Source organism: Diabrotica virgifera, chromosome 8 (genome assembly GCF_917563875.1).
Source record: "Diabrotica virgifera virgifera chromosome 8, PGI_DIABVI_V3a".
Lineage (NCBI taxonomy): Eukaryota > Metazoa > Arthropoda > Insecta > Coleoptera > Chrysomelidae > Diabrotica > Diabrotica virgifera.
Genome location: NC_065450.1, coordinates 90,218,278 through 90,239,543, shown reverse-complemented (window position 1 = coordinate 90,239,543; position 21,266 = coordinate 90,218,278). Strand labels below are relative to the sequence as shown.

The window sequence follows — 21,266 nt, the reverse complement described above, 5'->3', positions numbered from 1 at the left end:
AAATGTTCCTACAAATTTTTTCGTATGATGCATAGTTTTCGAGATAAACGCGGTTGAACTTTCAAAAAATCGAAAAATTGTAATTTTTGAACCCGAATAACTTTTGATTAAAAAATAAAATAGCAATTCTGCTTACCGCATTTGAAAGTTCTAGTCAAATTATATCGGTTTTAATGATTTGCATTGCTAAAAACTTATTATTTTATTGTTAAACAAAGCTATAAATAGCTAGTGCTTGAGTGATGTCTTCAATGATTTCCCATTTAAAATCGAACGAGTAGGTAGAGTGGGGTACAAGTGCAAGCGAGGCGATTTCTACGTAGCATGTATAAAACGCATGTATTAGGCACGTGTGTTTATAGCTTTTTTTAACAATAAAAAAATAAATTTTTAGTAATGCACATATTCAAAACTGTTAGAATTTGACTTAAACTTTCTAATGCGCTAAGCAGAATTGCTCTTTTATTTTTTAATCAAAAGCTATTCGGGTTTAAAAATTCCAATTTTTAGATTTTTTGAAAGTTCAACCGCGTTTATCTCGAAAATTATGCATCCTACGAAAAAACTTGTAGGAATATTTTATGGTTAGAATGCCCCAAAATATACAAAAAAATGTTTTGTTTTGCGGGAAATCGTTGTTATGAAATTCCTCAACTTCTTTGTTTATAACAATCTTATCGACATCCGGATCAACTGTTACCCAAAAAATTCGTCTTCTACGGGCCAAAATACATAAAAAAAATTTGGGTAAGTCCATCTGAATAAAGGAGGCCGTTGTACCCCCCCTGGCGACAGGACTATTAAAAAAATGATAAGAACGGTTTATAGTTTATGAATATAACTTTTATTGTTATAATTTATCATTTTTTCTAGTCCATTCTTTCACGGTTTTTGTTCTAAATTTTAAAAAACCGCTTGGATTGACATGAAATTTGGCATACGTATAGCTTACATGTCAGAGAAAAAAGTGATATTGTGCTGATGTGTGCTTTTGCCCTGGGGGTGACTTTCTCCCCCTCTTGGGGGTGAAAAAATATATGTCCAAAATAAGTCCGGAAATGGGTAAACTGACTAATTTTAAGTAACTTTTGTTCTATAGAGCTTTTTCGCCAAGTCAACACTTTTCGAGTTATTTGCGAGTGAATATGTTCATTTTTCAACAAAATAACCCCATTTTTAGACGGTTTTTCGCAAATAACTCAAAAAGTAGGTATTTTGTCGAAAAAGCGTTCTTAGCAAAAATATAGCCTATAAAAAAGTAAAAAAAAATGGTGTACACGTTAGGTCTCTGGATCTCGTAGAACCAGAGTTATAGTCAATGAAAAATGGATTCATATTCACCAAATTTCAAATAGAATATTTCGACGTGAAATATCCAAAAAATTAAGCACTTTTTGGGAAAAATTCATTATAACTTTTTTAAAGTGTTTAAAAAAATCTTTATTTCTGTTTTTACAAAAAGTTTCTAGCATCAAATTTAAGCAAGTTATGCTCAAAATAAAGTTGGTCCCTTTTGTTTTTGCAAAAAAAATCGGGAAGACCACCCCCTAATTAACAACTTAAATGAAATTAATCGTTATCGCTCCACAAATTATTTTACTTATGTTGTGTTTATATGATCTGTAAGTTTCATCGATTTAAAGCACTTATTTTTGAAAAAATTTGGTTTCAAAGTAAAATTTTAAAAAATTTAAATTTTGAAAAATATGCTTTTTTTCAAAATATCTTAAAAATTGTTAGAGATACCAAAAATCTCGAAAAACAAAAAAGTCAGATTTGCTTTTCTGAATATCATGTATTTTTTTGTTTTTCTGTTAGACAAAAATTGATTGAGATTTGGTGTTTCTAAATTTGCATACATTCATCGTGATCAGTGACTCGTTCAACCCCTTTTAACTACAGCCCTTTCAATAATAAGGACTTTGAACCGATGAAACTTATACAGATCATATAAACAACATATACACGAGTCAAGAAACTTGTGAAGTCGTAACGATTAAGTTCATTTAAGATACTAATTAGGGGGTGAATTTCTCGATTTTTTTACCAAAACCAAAAGGGACTAACTTTATTTTGAGCGTAACTTGTTTAATTTTGATGCTAGAATTTTCTTTATGAAACAAAAATGAAGCTTTTTTTAAACACTTTAAATAAGTTGTAATGAGTTTTCCCCGAAATGTGCTTCATTTTTGGTTATTTCACGTTAAATTATTCCATTTGGAATTTGACGAATATGAACCTATTTTTCATTAGCTATAACTCTGCTTCTATTGGGTGTAGAGACGTGATATATACACCATTTTTTGAATATATATACAGAATATATGTATACAGGGTGTCCCAGACTAACTTACCCACGCTATATCTCTTAAAGGAATAGAGATTTTCGAATGGGACAAAAGGTGATATATTCTACTTGTAATACACTTTAATATAACGTACAAAAAAATCATCCCCTAAATAATCATCCCTTAGTTACAACCCCTAACTTTTTTTTTTTAATAGCACCCTATATATTTTTTTATAGTTTTGGATGTGGTCTTCTATCGTCTATTCAACACATTTTTTGAAAATAAAATCGGTTCGTAAATAACCAAGAAAATATCAGTTTAGTTTTGTTAATTGTGTGTCCCAGACTAATTTATCAAGGCTATATTTCATAAACGAATAGAGATTTTCGAATGGGACAAAAATAATCTATTACATTTGTAATACACTTTAATATGGCCTAGAAAAAAAATATCCCCTAAATATTCATCCCTTAGTTACAACCCTTTACTTTATTTTTTTTAATAGCACCCTAAGTTAGGGATGAATATTTAGGGGATGAATTTTTTCTACGCCATATGAAAGTGTATTACAAATGGAAAAGATCAGTTTTTGTGCCATTCGAAAATCTCTATTCGTTTAAGAAATATAGCCTGGATAAATTAGTCTGGGACACACAATTTAACAAAAATAAACTGATAGTTTCTAGGTTATATACGAACCGATTTTATTTTCAAAAAATGTGTTGAATAGACGATAAAAGACCACATCCAAAACTATAAAAAGATATACAGGGTGCTACTAAAAAAATTAAAGTTAGGGGTTGTAACTAAGGGATGATTATTTAGGGGATGATTTTTTGTACGCCACATTAAAGTGTATTACAAGTAGAATATATCACCTTTTGTCCCATTCGAAAATCTCTATTCGTTTAAGAGATATAGCGTGGGTAACTTAGTCTGGGACACCCTGTATATGATATATACAGAAAAAACTCTATAGAACAAAAGTTACTTAAAATTAGCCAGTTTATCCATTTCCTGACTTTCTTTGGACGAATATTTTTTCACCCCCAAGAGGGGGTGAAAACCACCCCCAGGGCAAAAGCACATATCGGCACAATATCACTTTTTTTCTTTGACTTGTTTAGCTATGTGTATGCCAAATTTCATGTCAATCCAAGCGGTTCTTTAAAATTTAGAGGTTTTGCAATATTTTACCGTTAAAGAACGGACTATTCCTGTTCGAAAAACGAAAGAGTTTAGCAAATTTATTTTGTTATTGCAATAAATGGTTTTTTTGATTTTTCAGGACCACATTAAAATTGAAATGCAGGCCCGAGGCACATATGCCTCACGGGCCTATAGTAAAGTATAGGCCCTGAATGGATTTGTAAATTAGAAGCATGGTAATAATATGAAAATTTATTTATAGTTTAAATTTTTTTGGTATATTTTGAATCATATTAAAAAAAGCCACATATCTTGATAAAAACTGGCTTACTGAAAAAATATTAAGAAGCAAAAAAGTTTTAAAAACATTGTGCTTAAATAATGGTGCCACAATAATAATTTAATTGGAAAGTTTACAAACATTTATGGGTGGTTTAAGCAGGAAATAAAATTCCCATAAAATTTTTAATTATGGGGTTGATTGTTATTTTTTTCAAGATGTCATTCTCGACACCTCACGGTAGAAGAGAACCGGATTATATATAATTTTTCAAGATGCTCCTGCCATAAGAATACCAGAAAAAATCGATTTTCATTTTGTAACTTAAAGCTGTAACTTTATTTATGTGCACATTTGTACTAAAGTAAGTTAGGTTCAATAGAACTATTTTTGGTCCCAGAATATATGTGATTTAAGTTTTGACCAGCCATTTTGTTTCACCCTGTATATCTATAAATTGGCCCTCTATTTAACAGCTCAACAGTGTTGCTACATCTAATCACTACACGGCGAAATGTGTATGATGCTGATGCGTCATATGGGAAGGTGTTCGTGAAAAAGAAGAAATTGACTTTGACATTGGCAAAATATGGTATGCCACTGTTCTGACTTTTTTTTAGTGAAAATTTATATTTTACCATTTTACGATAAATAAGTTTAAATTTAGAATTAAAAGTAAAACAGAAAACAGTTGATGATAAAACATATTGATACTTAACAACAATAATTATAATAATGTATTTATCGTAAGGTATTTAAAACACTGATTAAAAGTAACTTCAGAAAGAAAGTTTTAAAAATGAGCAAACCAAAAAGAAATCCGGGTCCTGTACCTCCCAGATGGCTGCATTGTCCTAGGAAATCAGAAAATCTCATTGCGGATAAATTTATGGCTCTAAAAACACCATTGAGTTCGGATTTTGACGACCAAGTACCACCCGAGAACCGATTTCACCCAAAAATGGTGTTTGATATAGCCAAATCTAAAAAGGTAAATTCTATTTTAAAAAAGAGCATTTACACTTAGTCAACAGTTCTTCTTCTTGCTTCCTTAATCGGCTCGCGCCTGTTCCATCTTCAGTGCCTCCTCATCAGATATCCAGGTTGTCACTCCATCTCTTCCTTGGCCTTCCTATACTTCTTCGGCTGTCTGGTGATCTGTCTCGTGCTATCTTTATCGTCTTTAGTCAACAGATGAAATGATATAAATATTGTTGAAATTTAATATTAACAGTTTCAGCTTCGGGCCAATATCTAATATTTGCCTCATGTGCCACTTTTTTACAGTCATTGGAAAATTATTGAAATGTAAACACGGTAGCTGTGTCGGTGGCACCAGATTGATAATAGGATGAACACAGGAATCATGTTGGCGAACTTGAAAGTGTTAATAAAGTTTTTCACATTGTATTAAATTAATGTCTGAGTTACCTTATATACAATAATAATTTTTAAGTACTTAAAATAATATAAAAAACAAAACCTCACTATTTAAAGTTCACATATCGTCGGTCTAAACCGCAAATTGCCTAAGTCACAAATTGAAAATTTTACAGGAGAGACAAAAAACTTTTGAACAAAATTTAAAAAAGAGAAAATTGCCTAACTCCATGCAATACATAATTGACCAAAATTAGTTATACAAAATATTTATGCAAACTTTCTACTTCTATACTACAGTGGAACCCCGATAAGTCGGCCCCCGATAACCCGGAAGTCCGGCTAACCCGGACCGATTTTCATCAGACAAAAATTTAACAAATAAACAATTTAACAATTTTATCAAATAAAAATGTATGTAGGCCAAATAATATTTCAGAGATAATGTGTATTTGTGTAATTTGAACACATAAGTACAATAGTAAAAACGATTCATGCACACGGCGGCAGCCAGAGCGACCGTCTCAGCTTATCGGAAAGAACAGACACCTGTCTGTATTCCTTTTTCTTTATTTATGTCAAACTGTCTTAGCATTGTTTAAAAAAGACGTGACTATTTAAAAATTCTTGTATTGTGTGTAGTACAGCCTATTAATCACTTCCGTTCTGTAATGTAATCGTGAAGTCATTTTTGAAGTCTCGTATTTCCTAAACCTGTTGGCCGATTTAAGTGATTTTTTAATATGTTATAGCCTTATTCTTTAACAATATCGCTGTAATAATATTATTGCTAAACAGGTAAGTGTTATTTTATACCGGGTGTAACAATGATAGCGTGTTTATTCCTCAAAGTTCGGAACACCCTGTGGAATATTCTAGTGTATATAAAATATTGAAATTAAAACTCAACTGTAGCCTTAGGCTTTCTTAACATTTTGCTTTTTGATTCATTCGCTTATGTTGGATAATAAAAATGTTAGGTATTTTAACAACTAGCAACGTTCTTCATCAATACAGGGTGTTTCTAAATAAGTGCGACAAACTTTAAGGGGTAATTCTGCATGAAAAATAATGACCGTTAAATTTATAATCATATGTTTGCAAATGCTTCGTTTCAGAAATACGGGATGTTGAATTTGTTCGTACAATCTGACGATTTATTTATTGCTCTAAAACCGTATGAGATATACAAATGAAATTGGGTAGGTTTGAGTACATACAGTTAAGAATTTTATATTCACCATTGGCGTGCATACGGGAAATATGACCAAGTAATATGACCCGTATGCACGCCAATGGTGAATATAAAATCCTTAATTGTATGTCACATATGCGCAATAACTACCTCTTAAAACCCACCAAATTTCATTTGCATATCTCAACCGGTTTTAGAGCAGTAAATAAATCGTCAGTTTGTAAAAAAAAATTCAACATCCTGTATCTCAAAAACGAAACATTGCGGACATATGTTTATAAATGAAACGGTCATTATTTTTCATGCAGAATTTCCCCTTAAAGTTTGTCGCACTTATTTAGAAACACCCTGTATTGATGAAGAACGTTGCTAGTTGTTAAAATACCTAACTTTTTTATTATCCAACGTAAGCGAATGAATCAGAAAGCAAAATGTTAAGAAAGCCTAAAGCTACAGTTGAGTTTTAATTTCAATATTTTATATACGCTAGAATATTCCACAGGGTGTTCCGAACTTTGAGGAAAAAACACACTATCATTGTTACACCCGGTATAAAATAACACTTACCTGTTTAGCAATAATATTATTACAGCGATATTGTTGAAGAATAAGGCTATAACATATTAAAAAAATCACTTAAATCGGCCAACAGGTTTAGGAAATACAAGACTTAAAATATGACAAAAATTTTAGGTGGGCCGATTTCTATGCACGTAAGTTTATGTATGGTAGTACCTATGTTACATAAACAGAAAACAAAATGATATGAGTATCCAAGTAACAACTAAATTATCTAAAAATATTGAAAACATTAACTTAAACATATAGGTATTTCTATTTTTCCAAAAAAACTCAAAATTCTGAACATTTAAAAAACAAAATCAAAATTTAGAAAATTAATCAAGATGATGGTTCAACATCCAAAGTGTCGGAATCAAAACCAGTAAAGCACCCAAGATTTAATTCTGCCGCTTCATTTTCCCTTCTTTCAGTTTCTTCTTCAGGCCAAATCCATTCCAAATTGTCATGTTTTTGGTATGAAGAACTGTTTAAATATTTAAACATGAATACAAGTTTAGCAGCCTTTTCGGTTCCTAAATTATTTCATAATTTGGAATGCACAAGTCCAAAGCTTGAAAAGCACCTTTCAATGCCTGCTGTTGAGGCTACTGCTGTAAGTAATTGGTTAATTCGTTCGAGAAATATGTTTTATCAGGCCAAGCAGATTCAGCAATTCCAACAGACTTCCACCGTAATATTGGACATATTTTTTTGAAATTTGGACCATACATGAACGACGAAAAAGGTTTAGACTTCGAAGTTAGGGCCATTACAAATGGAACAAAATCTGTGTTGATTGAATTTAAATATTCATAAGCCTGTTCTCTTTGTTCGGCAGTAAGTCTTTCTCACAAAAAGCGATGGTCCAGTAGGTTTGCCAAAAAATGAGGCGATACATGACCCTGTATGAGGCGAAAAATAAGGCCCTGGACGGGCTAGATACAACTCAGAGAATTCCTGTTAGAAGGCAAGTCAACGCAGTTGCGATGTTGCCGCTTTTTAACCTTCTTATGTAAAAATTAGTATGAAATAAAATACTGATATACAGGGTGTCCAAAAACTCTACCGACAAACGAAGTCAGGAGATTCTTTAGATAATTTTAAGATAATTTAACCCAATTCACCTAGTAAAAAATGCTTCCTAGGGGAGCTAGAGCTATTTGAAGATGGCGTCTGGTAATTAGTTTTTCTTAAATATATCTGGAACGCTTCTATTTAGAGAAACAAAAATTTTTATACGTATTTTTCTTCCAGAGATAGATCTATTCCATCCATCGTGAATTTCTAGTACCGGTCATAGGCGTTCGTTTTGGGTAGGGCAACAGTTACTTTATCACATAACTTTTTTGTCTTTAATTTTTAAGCATTTTTGACTCTAGATTATTAAATTGTGAGGTATTTTAGTAGTAAAAGGTACTCTTGCTTTAAGTCGATAGGATACACTGTTTTCTAGAAAAATCAGTTTAAAAATTTTTCGTTTTTTGAATTAAAAAAAAATTAAAAAAGAAACTATTTAGAAAAACGAAAACTTATAGGATTAATTATATTCCAGAGACGAATCGATTTCATTAATTGCGAGAATTTCTAGTACCGGTCATATAATATATCCATGATATTTATACAGTATGTCCCTGTAAGTTGTATCCATATGGAAAACTTTTTTATTATTAATTTTACGAAAAAAAGTTATTCTTCATAAAAAGCTCTGCTTGGTCCAAAACCTAAAATTTAACCATCAAATATCAAATTTTTTGAATATTATACAAGGTATATCAAAAAGTTTGAATTTCACTCAAGAGTAAAGTAGCATTATTTTTCACAATATTGAAAATTGCTATCAGGAAAAGTTGTTTGGAATTAAAAACTATATTCTAGTATGCAATTACATCCTTCTAACTGAAAAATTTTTTTTTGAAAAATTTTGGATAACTAACATTATTTTCAGTTATTTTAATTCAGATAACTCTTTTATTATTAATTTTACGAAAAAAAGTGATTCTTAATAAAAAGTTCTGCCTGGTCTAAAACCTTAAATACAACCATCTTATGTTAAATTTTACCAATTTTATACGAGGTATGTCAAAAAATATGAATTTCGCTCAAGAGTAAAATACGTTTATTTTTCACAATAGCAAAAATTGTTATTATGAAAAGTTATTTAGAATTAAAAACTATGTTTCATTATGTAATTACATCCTTTAATTGAAATATTCTGAACTATGAAGGTACTTTACTTTTGATCTAAAAATTTATCTTTTTTGACATACCTCGTATAAAATTAATAAAATTTCATATAAGATAGTTGTATTGTAGGTTTTAGATCATCCAGACCTTTTTATTAAGAATCACTTTTTTTCGTAAAATTAATAATAAAAGAGTTATCAGAATTGAAATAACTGAAAATAAAGTTAGTTATCCATAATTTTCCAAAAAAAAATTTTTTTCAATTAGAAGGATGTAATTGCATATTAGAATATAGTTTTTAATTCCAAACAACTTTTCATAATAGCAATTTTCAATATTGTGAAAAATAAAGCTACTTTACTCTTGAGTGAAATTCAAACTTTTTGACATACCTCCTATAATATTCAAAAAAATTGATATTTGATGGCTAAATCTTAGGTTTTGGAACATGCAGAGCTTTTTATAAAGAATAACTTTTTTCTGTAAAATTGATAATAAAAAAGTTTTCCATATGGATACAACTTACAGGGACATACTGTATAAATAATATCAAAATATCGGATATATATGATATAATATCCGATATAGATATATCCAAAATGTGATATTTATATGATATCTATGATATTTTTTGGAAAACATTTCAATAGAGAAACTAAATTGACCAAAATAAGACTCTAAATGTAGAATGTAACAGTATAAAACATATATTTTTACTTAAATGAAAAATACAAAAATATAAACATATGTATGGTAGTACCTATGTTACATAAACAGAAAACAAAATGATACGAGTATCCAAGTAACAACTAAATTATCTAAATATATTGAAAATATTAACTTAAACATATAGGTATTTCTATTTTTCCAAAAAAACTCAAAATTCTGAACATTTAAAAAACAAAATCAAAATTTAGAAAATTAATTAAGATGATGGTTCAACATCCAAAGTGTCGGAATCAAAACCAGTAAAGTACCCAAGACTTAATTCTACTGCTTCATTTTCCCTTCTTTCAGTTTCTTCTCCAGGCCAAATCCATTCCAAATTGTCATGTTTTTGGTATGAAGAACTGTTTAAATATTTAAACATGAATACAAGTTTAGCAGCCTTTTCGGTTGCTAAATTATTTCATAATTTGGAATGCACAAGTCCAAAGCTTGAAAAGTACCTTTCAATGCCTGCTGTTGAGGCTACTGCTGCAAGTAATTGGTTAATTCGTTCGAGACAGTTATTTTCCTAACAAGTGCAGAAAGTCATTCTTTTCCGCACGCGACTGCAGTTTGCCGAACGACGCGAAGCGGGAGTTGTCAAGGTTGTCAAAACCAAACTTTCAATATAATTAGTTAGCATGACGACGATCTTGGCTTCCATGACGATGATTCAAAACGACTGTTATTGTCTACCGATTTGACTTTCGAATATTATGTCAAAATAATTTTTTCTACAACCACTATTCAAAGTGCACTTTTCTGCACGGTTTTATGTTAGCAAACTTGATATTTTCTCACAGTATAAGATATTTGACATTAGTGTGCAGAAAAGTGACGTTTCTGTGCCGCAAAGTGACGTTTCTGTGCCGCAAAGTTCTTTTCGGCACAGTTGACTACCTCATTCTGAGTAACGTTATATTCTGTTTACATCCGTGGACTACCGCATTCTGAGTAACGTTATATTCTGTTTACATCCGTGGTTAAACTTTAGACAAATATATAACCTATAAGACAATTATTATATTTAACTATAGCATAGAAACTAAATTATGGATGTTACAACTGTTTTATTTTACAATTTTATTCTTATTAAACATTTTATAATTATCAAATAACCAATAAGGATTTAGCAACCTGTGCAAGAGACGTCGAATGAAGTAGGTTTTGTGTAAATCCGTGACTGCATAAATAGAATGTCAATAATGTGTAATAATTGTTTAAATTTAAACAAATTAAGGCAGTGCATTAATTTTTTAACTGATTTCTGTGCAATTTATTTAGGTTTAAGGAATTTAAATTGATTAGTAGGTATTAATTAAATACCTACAGTTTAAAATTTATCACATAGGTACCTATTATAATTAATCGTCGTTTGGAAATTGTGATTTTTATTTTTAGGAAAAACTGTGCTTGTAGAAAAAGTATAGTGTGAAACACGTGCAGAAAGGTAATTTCTCACTCGTTTGAATTGCGGCACTCGCTTGCGCTCGTACCGCAACTTTTCAAACTCGTGAGAAATTAGTACCTTTCTGCACTTGTTGCACAATATACTATTATTTCATCGAATTGCCGCGTTAATTTCATTAAAACAGGAACACAATAAGATATATTTGAAATAAATTAGTAAATAATATGTAAATATTAGTTTATTGCATGTATTATAATTACTTTAAGGCCATATTAACATATCTAAATTAACACGCGTGCGGAAAAGTAAAAACCGCGTGCGGAAAAGTAACACGCGTGCGGAAAAGTGAAACTTTCTAAACTAAAATGCGTGCGCGAAAGTAGACATTTTTGCACGCTCGTAGAAAAAATACGTTTTTATCAGGCCAAGCAGATTCAGCGATTGCAACAGACTTCCACCGTAATAATGGACATGTTTTTTTGAAATTTGGACCATACATGAAAGACGAAAAAGGTTTAGACTTCGAAGTTAGGGCCATTACAAATGGAACAAAATCTGTGTTGATTGAATTTAAATATTCATAAGCCTGTTCTCTTTGTTCGGCAGTAAGTCTGTCTCACAAAAAGCGATGGTCCAGTAGGTTTGCCAAAAAATGAGGCGATACATGACCCTGTATGAGGCGAAAAATAAGGCCCTGGACGGGCTAGATACAACTCAGAGAATTCCTGTTAGAAGGCAAGTCAACGCAGTTGCGATGTTGCCGCTTTTCAACCTTATGTAAAAATTAGTATGAAATAAAATACTGATATACAGGGTGTGTAAAAACTCTACCGACAAACGAAGTCAGGAGATTCTTTAGATAATTTTAAGATAATTTAACCCAATTCACCTAGTAAAAAAATGCTTCCTAAGGGAGCTAGAGCTATTTGAAGATGGCGTCTGGTAATTAGTTTTTCTTAAAAATATCTGGAACGCTTCTATTTATCAGAGATAAATCTATTCCATCCATCGTAAATTTCTGGTACCGATCATAGGCGTTCGTTTTGGGTAGGGCAACAGTTACTTTATCACATAACTTTTTTGTCTTTAATTTTTAAGCATTTTTGACTCTGGATTATTAAATTGTGAGGTATTTTCGTAGTAAAAGGTACTCTTGCTTTAAGTCGATAGGATACACTGTTTTCTAGAAAAATCAGTTTAAAAATTTTTCGATTTTTGAATAAAAAAAAAAATTAAAAAAGAAACTATTTAGAAAAACGAAAACTTATACGATTAATTATATTCCAGAGACGAATCGATTTCATTAATTGCGAATATCTAGTACCGGTCATATGCATCGGTTTTGGGAAGGTCAACGGGTATTTTATCGCATAACTATTTTGTCTTTAATCTTTAAGCATTTTTGACATTAGGTTATTAAATTATGAGGTATTCTAGTACTAAAAGTTACTTTTGCTTTAAGTTGGTATAATACACCGTTTATATTTTTAAATTTTTTTTTCAAATTCAAGAGACGAAAAATTTTCAAATCCATTTTTCTAGAAAACAGTGTGTCTTACCGACTTAAAGCAAGAGTACCTTTTAGAACTAGAATATCTCACAAATTAATATTCCAGAGTCAAAAATGCTTAGATTTTAAAGAAAAAAAATTTATGCGATAAAATAAATGTTGCCCTACCCAAAACGGACGCCTATGACCGATACTAGAAATTCGAAATGGATGGAATCGATTTATCTCAGGAAGATAAATATGCGTACCAATTTTCGTTTTTCTAACGAGAAGCGTTTTGGAGGTATTTACGAAAAACTAATTACAAAACGCCATCTTTAAAGAGCTCTATGCTTTTTTTACGAATATCGGGAAAGTGATTCATTGTTTAAATGCGGAATATCCTCAAATTTAAATTTACACAGCGGCCCACGAAAACTACCTGTTCAATTTGCGTTTCCTCATAAGAAATCATAGAATGTATAATTACTACATTTATTTGTGCTTCTCTATAGAAAACTTACACCGGCTGTCATACAGTGCAGCCGATTGTTGTTCACAAGAAGCATTTATGGTCATGCCACAGCATAATAAACGAAACCAGCAAGGACACTCCCTGATGCCGCCTTTGAAGTTGAAAAGTACAGGGTCGCCATTTTTCGCGTAGTACATCTCAGTGGTGATGTGATGTGTTGGTTCATCAGTGTTGCCGATGTCACCAACTTTATTGCCCGTAAGAGATTCTTTTTGAATAATTTCTGGAATTTATGCAAAAGATTAACAATACAATCGCCATTCATCGTCAATATTTTGTGTTATGTCCCAATTATTGACATAATTCCCACAGGCATACGTATAAAATTATGTTAAAAAATATGAATGTCATAAAAGTTAAGTAAATCTGATAATTATGTACAAATCGGCAACACTGTCGATTTTCTACATTGTCTGGTACTACGCACAAAATGGCCGACGATCTGCGCAGTAATAGTGCGCGAACTTTTCCCGCCTACTAGTGTGTCACTGCTGTTGCGTTTTCTAAGCTGTGGTCATGCCATACAGAACCTGAATTGTTAGACGCAGCTCACGCAACGATTATTACTGTCATAAAAATACCAAAAAAACATGATTTGGCAACTTACAAAATATTGCAGAGTTCCCTCACAGCCGGCCACAAGCTATAAAACAAGAAATCCACAAAAAACCAGTTTGTTCGCGGCAACAAACTTCCAATATGTTTCATACTTAGAATATAAAAAAACAGGAAGGAGTCTGCCATATATCAACAACACCTAAAATTTCTAGCGGAACCGGCCATCTTGAACGTCTGTGGATGACTCATAAGTTTTTGTCAACGAGGTAGAAGGTGTTTGTGTATTGGATCAGCTGTGTGCATAGGCGTACCATCGGGTAAAGCTCCTGTATATGCAATCAATTAACTGAAGTTATTTGTATAATAAAATGTTATTTAACTGACTTTTCAACAAAATATTATATTAATACGTATTTTTTCTTGATCTATAGCTGTTTGTTTAACATAAAAGATGTAATAAAATCGTTAAGAATTTCTTTTCTTCCCTCTTTCAAAGGTACGTCACTGGAGATAGAAAGCAAATCTGACAGCTGATCGCCATTTGCAACCTCCTTCCTGGCTCGAAGTCGTTTCGCATTGTACTCCTTCCTGGTTTATTTTATATTCTAAGGTTTCATATAATATGCGTTCATTTTCACTGGCGTTTCTAGCGGGAGTTGGATCGTTGTATTTTGTGATTAGATTTAATTTGTGTGGTATAAGTTTATGTACTTATTTTAAAGTGAATTTTTAGTCATATTCTGCTTCTGGTGGTAGTGCATGTGTTGCATTTTGTGATTATATTTTGCGAAGTTGAAGTGTATGGTGATTAAACTGAGTGTTATTGGAGTTTATCGTTTTATAGTGAATTTTTAGTAATATTCTGCTTCTGGTGGTAGTGCATGTGTTGCATTTTGTGCAGTTGAAGTTTGTGGTGATTAAACTGAGTGGTATTGGAGTTTATCGTTTTATAGTGAATTTTTAATCATATTCTGCTTCTGGCGGTAGTGCATATGTTGCATTTTTGTGGTGATTAAACTGAGTGTTATTGGAGTTTATCGTTTTATAGTAAATTTTCAGTAATATTCTGCTTCTGGTGGTAGTGCATGTGTTGCATTTTGTGATTATATTTTGTGCAGTTGAAGTTTGTGGTGATTAAACTGAGTGTGATTGGAGTTTATCGTTTTATAGTGAATTTTTAGTTATATTCTGTGATTATTAAAATACAATGGACGAACAACCAAGTTGTTCCAAGAGAAGACAGCCAAATTCTGATTTTGATTCCAAAAATGAAAAGCCGCAAAAGAGACGTCATACAGTTGGACAAGTTTGGCAAGATTTAAATATCAAAAGTAAACGCGAAGCATTTATAGAAGGCTGGTCTACAGGATTGAAAGCTCCATCAGGAAAGGGACGGCGTTTAATTATTACCCATATAGGAAGTGATGCAGGATTTCTTGATGATGGTTTGCTTCTATTTGAGTCAAGGTCAAGAAAAACAGGAGATTATCATGAAGAAACGACTTCCGAAGTATTTGAGCAATTGTTTAAGAGAATCTTACCAAAATTAGAACCTGGGTCTGTGGTTGTTATGGACAATGCGCCATATCATAGCTGCAGACTAGAACAATTACCGACGACCGCATGGCGGAAAGGGAGAATCCAAGAATGGCTTACAGAAAATTGCAAACGAAGAATCAATGCTCAAAATTCAGCTACTTGACATTGCACGGTTAAGGAAAATGGAATATCTGAAATACGCTGTGGATGAAACTGCAAAAGATTAGGGTGTCAACAGTGCCGGTTTAACCTAACTTTGGGCCCTGGGCGCTGTAGGTATAGGGGCCCCCTCCATTGTTATTCGTTGTCAGTTTTTTAACAAGAAAACACATGCATTAACTATAAAGGTTTATTGTAAAATCCATGAAATATATTTTTTAAACAAGCAAGAAGAATAGCCAAAAAATAATCCAAAAAATAAATTTAAAAATATAAATAACAAACAAAAAGTTCCAAAAAACAACACATGAGAAGCAAAAAAAGATATTCTAAAAAAAACATAAAGACAAAAATTAGATCACTTTTTTTCTTGACTTGGCATTGGCAAACTGCCATATAATATTATCACAATTCAGTTTCTCCATTTCTTCATTCTCTATACAATAGTGATCATGCGTCTAGGTTTTCTTAACCTAAATTTTTGACCTTAAATATTTTTTTATTCTTTATAAAGCCGAAAAAGACCGCTCGCCTGACGCATTAGAAATTGGTATCGTCAAATAAATTTGCAATAAAGTTAAAATATTGGGAAAAGTTACTTTTACATCCTGGAAAAATCAAATTTTTTATAAATTGTATTATTCAAATTTTGGCATAACGTTACAAAATGGGTAATTTCATTATGCAAGTTCTCTTTGGTTTCATCAACATCGTTTTTATGTTTCTCGCATAAAGTATTAATTGACGTCTTGCCTTCTTCTTTATCTCTAGATTAAAAAAACATCTAAAAGCTGATGTTACATCCTTGTAGCATTCAATTCGCGATTCTGAAAACAGCGACTAATTTTCTAGATTCTAGATTTTCTGCGACAGTGATTTTTTTGTCGTTGCGACTACAAATCGCAAGTGGAGTGCTAGCCTTAGAGGCCAGTGTATAATGCCAAATTGCAATTTTTGTAATCGCTTTACTTTTGAATGTTTGAAAGAGTGTGTACCTATTGTTTGGGTATTGGCATTTTCGAGAATAATCTATTCTTTATCTATAAATTAGATTTATGTATATCTATTTTTGTCTTTCGTTTAACTATTTTAAAAGGACCTATTTTGTTCCTATTTTAAAAGAACTTATTTTAATGCCGAAAAGTAAGATAAATTATTATTTAAGCCCCACAATTCAATACGAAATTATTAGAAACTAAAAAACTCCGTTTGTGCGAATATTTTGGATACAATTCGAAACATGGCCATTGATTAATAACCTACACAGTTTTTACCCACTACCTGGGTAGTTTTTAATCAATGACATGGCGAAATCTGGTGGCGAAATAATGGTGGTCGACAGATTCGACACTATTCAACTGACTAACATGTTACAGGCATACCAGATAGTAAAAACCTTTGTCTATCTCGGGTCTAGTATAACTAACTATGGTAACTGTGAAGCAGAAGTTCGGAGACGTATTGGTATGGCAAAAAATGCGATGAGTCGCCTAACTAAAGTTTGTAAAGACAGATCTATCTCTCAAAATATCAAGATGAGACTGGTGAATGCCCTTGTATTCTCAATACTTCTATACGGAGCAGAGACTTGGACTCTTCGCGCATGCGAGCGCCAAAAAATTGATGCCTTTGGGATGTGGTGCTGGAGAAGAATGCTGCGCATACCTTGGACAGCTCATAGGACAAACGTTTCCATTCTAAACCAACTTAATATTAAAAAAAGGCTGTCCACAATATGTCTGCAACGAATTCTGCAATTCTTTGGTCACGTGGTTCGCAGAGGTGACGACAGTTTCTGGGAACGTTCCGGGGAGAAGATCATGAGGACAATCACCAACTAGATGGTCTGACCAAATAAAGCATTCAGCTGGAAACTCATTCTGCGAAGCTCTTAGAGCAGCTGAAGATAGAGATCAATGGAGAAACATTGTTAGGAATATTGGAAGAAATCACGATCCCCAGTAATGGGGAAACGACGAGAGAGGGATGGCGAACTCTGACAACTTTCTGTAGTTTTTGGAAAAGGGCCTCGCCGCAAACACTGACACGGGGACCCTGTGGGGCTAGGCTACGGCACTGTGTATAGGCGTGAAGAAAGAAAGAATATGTACATTATTTAGCGACTTTATTTTTTTATAATTAAAAGGAACGGGCCCCTCCGGTGCCCGGGCCCCTGGGCGCCCGCCCCAAGCGCCCAGTAGATAAACCGGCACTGGGTGTCAAAGTTCTACGTCTACCACCTTATCATTGCGACCTTAATCCCATTGAATATATTAGAATCTATGGAAATTAATAAAATGAAAAATACACATATAATTCTGAATAACCAACTTGAGACAAATAGCTCCCCACTTCTCAACTTATTCAGTTAGAGACTTTAAAATGCAAACACATCGTAAAATAAATCACCTGAGAAAGACACTCTGCTAAAACAGCTGTAGTTACATAGTTTAAAAATACATTTTGTGGAAGTAACTAAAACAAAAGTTGTTAGTGTTTTATTGTTAGATATCATTATTTATATCTTTGAAAACGGTCTTTGCATATAGAGATCGAAACGCCAGTAAAAACCTGTAAATAAAAATATATATTGTGACCAATTTTAACAAATAATATTTAAAAAATATAATATAGTGGAGTCAATGAAGGTGGATATGAGTTATTACCTCAGATTTCGTTGAACCTCCATCGATTTTCATAAAAATTGGTGAGAGGTTAAAGGATACCTCAAGGAACAAAGGTGACATAGTGCCAACTTGTGCTTTTTGCATTTTAGGGGTGAAATACACCCCTTTTTTAAAAATTATTTTTTAGATTTCTGAAAGTGCAGTCACTGTAAGTTTTCACTTCCTATTTTGTTGAACCTTCATCGATTTTCATGAAAATCGGTAAGTAGTTAGAGGATACCTCAAGCAATAAAAGATATATAGCATCAACTTGCGCTTTTGCATTTTAGGGGTGTAATACACCCCTACTTTTTAAATTGTAAAAAATGCAGATTTCCGCATTATGGCGCAAGTAATCTCGTTTAATTAAGAAAAATAAATATTTTTTTTATATTTATGTGCATGAATTACATTTTTTTTTAATTTTTCAAACCTTATAGCAACCAAAAATCCGAAAATTAACAAGTCGAAAATCACGAAAACCTTATTCTTCTATATTTCTGAAAGTGTAGTCACTGAATGTTTTCACCCACGATTTCTTTGAAGCTTCATCGATTTTCATGAAAATTGTTGATTAGTTAGAGGATACTTTAAAAAACAAAAGTGATATGGCACCAAGTTGCGCTTTCTGCATTTTAGGGGTGAAATCCACCTTTTTTTTAATGATAAAAATGCAGATTTCAGCATTCTGGCTCAAGCAATCTCGTTTAATTAAGTAAAATAAATATTTTTTTACATTTATGTGCATGATTTATAATTTTTATTAATTTTTTAAACCTTATAGCAACCAAAAATCAGAAAATTAGCAAATCGACAATCACGAAAAAAATTAATCTTTTATATTTCCAAAAAGGCAGTCACTGAAGGTTTTCACCCCTGATTTCGTTGAACCTCCATCAATTTTCATGAAAATTGGTAAGTAGTTAGAGGATACCTCAAGAAACAAAAATGATGTGGTACCAACTTGCGCTTTTATCCTGCGGGTGGATGTTACCCCTTCTCATGGGTGAACACTATTTTATTAAAAATAACCCCATAATTAGATAGAGGAGTAAATTCTAAGCAAACTTTCTTTTATCAACTTTATAAATTTTTTATTTAAATAATATTTCATAATTTAATAAAATATTATTGGTACAGTAAAACCTGACAATAACAGCCACTAAAAATAGAAAACAACTGGCCGTTATAGAAATGTGGCCGCTAATGCTAGGTTTCCTTTTCCACAAATACATAAAATATAATTGAAAATTTATTTATTTTAGTAATTAAAGCAAATCTAATTAAATATAATTCTACAAACAAACGGAACATACTAAAACTAAATTCAATTTACTACAATATAAAACAATATCTATACGAAAAAACAACTACAAGAAAAACATAATTTTTGTTTGTTTTACATTTTTTTAGATAAACGAAACATACTAAAACTAATTTAATATAGGTAATATATAATATAAAACAACATACTATAGCTACTACGAAAAATACGCTTATCACTAAAGTATCTTCGTGCTTCCATGCTATATTCAACAAAACCAACGTGGTAGGGTCTTTAATTAGATATCGCAAATCACCTTGGCTGATTTTGTTTGCATATATATTATGTTTGAGGAATCCCTTTTTTTTGTGAGACTGGATATAGGACATTTCTCAAGTATGAATTCACATTCATGGTATATCGTTGCTGTACAGGGATAATAATCTGTGCAGTGTTATGGTACCGGCTACGTTAAATATGAAGTAAATGTGGAAGATATACACTGGTTATTCATTTCAATTTAATTTGATTGTTTTTTAATCGTTTACAATATTTAAAATAATTAAAGACATAAAGTTAGGGATTTCAAAAATAAATTCAGTTCTCACTGGCAGGGTGGGAAATAATAAAGTGTCATACAATAGCATTTCATTATAATGCTCATTACAGGCTGCTCCGTTTGAGAAAACTCATACTCTCAAACTTTGAGAAAACACTCATTCAGTTTCGACCAACCCTGTAGTAGCTAAAATTAAACGTTTTGCTAGATTAATAATTTTTAACAATAATAGATTATATTAAAAATCACTTAAACATAAATTGATTTTCTGTTGTCAAATCACTACAATTATACAGGGGGTGAATATTGCTATGAAATTTGAAAATAAAAACGTAATTATCTTTTAAACTACTTCGTATAACATCAAAAAACCTGATATTTTAAGAAATAAAACATAGAGGAGAATCCAAAAATGTAAAAATATACAGGGTGTTCCATTAAACAAAAGATAATTTTGTTTCACCCTGTCAATATGGGTGGCCCTGTATATTTGGAAATGTATTTAAATTCTGATATTATCTATGCCCCAATCTTACCTAAATAAACTTTTTTCGTATCTCCTACAACAAACGACTAATTGGACTTCCCACAACCTGTATACATACAAAATCCCCGCTATAAAATTTTTTCAAAGAAAATGTTATTGGTTTTTTTAAAATAACTCCGTTAAATTTTGAAATATGAGATTTATCCATAAACCATTACAAAGCTAAGTAAAAGTTCTATAACACTGTATTAAACATAATTTTCTAAATCCTTTATTTTTTTTTAAATACAAGGTGAAAGGGCCCCGGTTACATGGTTCTCGCAGTAAAATTTAGGTTTTAAATGTTTCTATCTCGGTTATTTTTTGTCGTAAAAAAATATTAAAAAAAGAAAAAGCTTAAATAAAGTTAAAACTAAAATTTTGTTCTCTACCATTTTTAAGTATATCGAGTATTTTTGGAGTTATTATCAAAAGAAAATGAAATTCACGAAAATTTGAAAAATTCTAATTTTTTTTAATCGTATTTTTTTTTCAAAAATATGCATTCTAAACCGGTCAAAATTGTTGAAGTTATTACTCATGTTAAAATAAATAAAGTTTTAAATGGGTTACTATAAATTTTAATTTTTGTGGAAATGACGTATGTTTCATTTTTCATTCTTCCCTAAAAAATCTGAAAGGGTCCTCTTATTTCCATCATAACTTGCTTAATTTTGATGCTATCGACTTCTTATATAGCTTTTTGATAGTTACCTTTAAGTACTTTATTAAAATGTTTATTATCTATATTTAGCAAAGTGCATCGTTTTCCTGTTATTTAAGCTTGAATACTAAGATTTGAGTACTCGCGG

At 31.6% G+C, this 21,266-nt stretch overlaps 1 protein-coding gene across 1 annotated transcript in view; it reads left to right on the top strand.

Moving 5' to 3' along the window:
* Positions 1 to 4,303: 4,303 nt before the first annotated feature.
* LOC126890811 (mRNA-capping enzyme) overlaps positions 4,304 to 21,266 on the top strand; it is a 144,624-nt gene continuing 127,661 nt past the window's right edge. Inside the window, exon 1 of the mRNA XM_050660001.1 lies at positions 4,304 to 4,711. Coding sequence (XP_050515958.1) covers positions 4,520 to 4,711 — 192 coding nt within the window. The 5' untranslated portion in view covers positions 4,304 to 4,519. The remainder of the gene's footprint in view (positions 4,712 to 21,266) is intronic.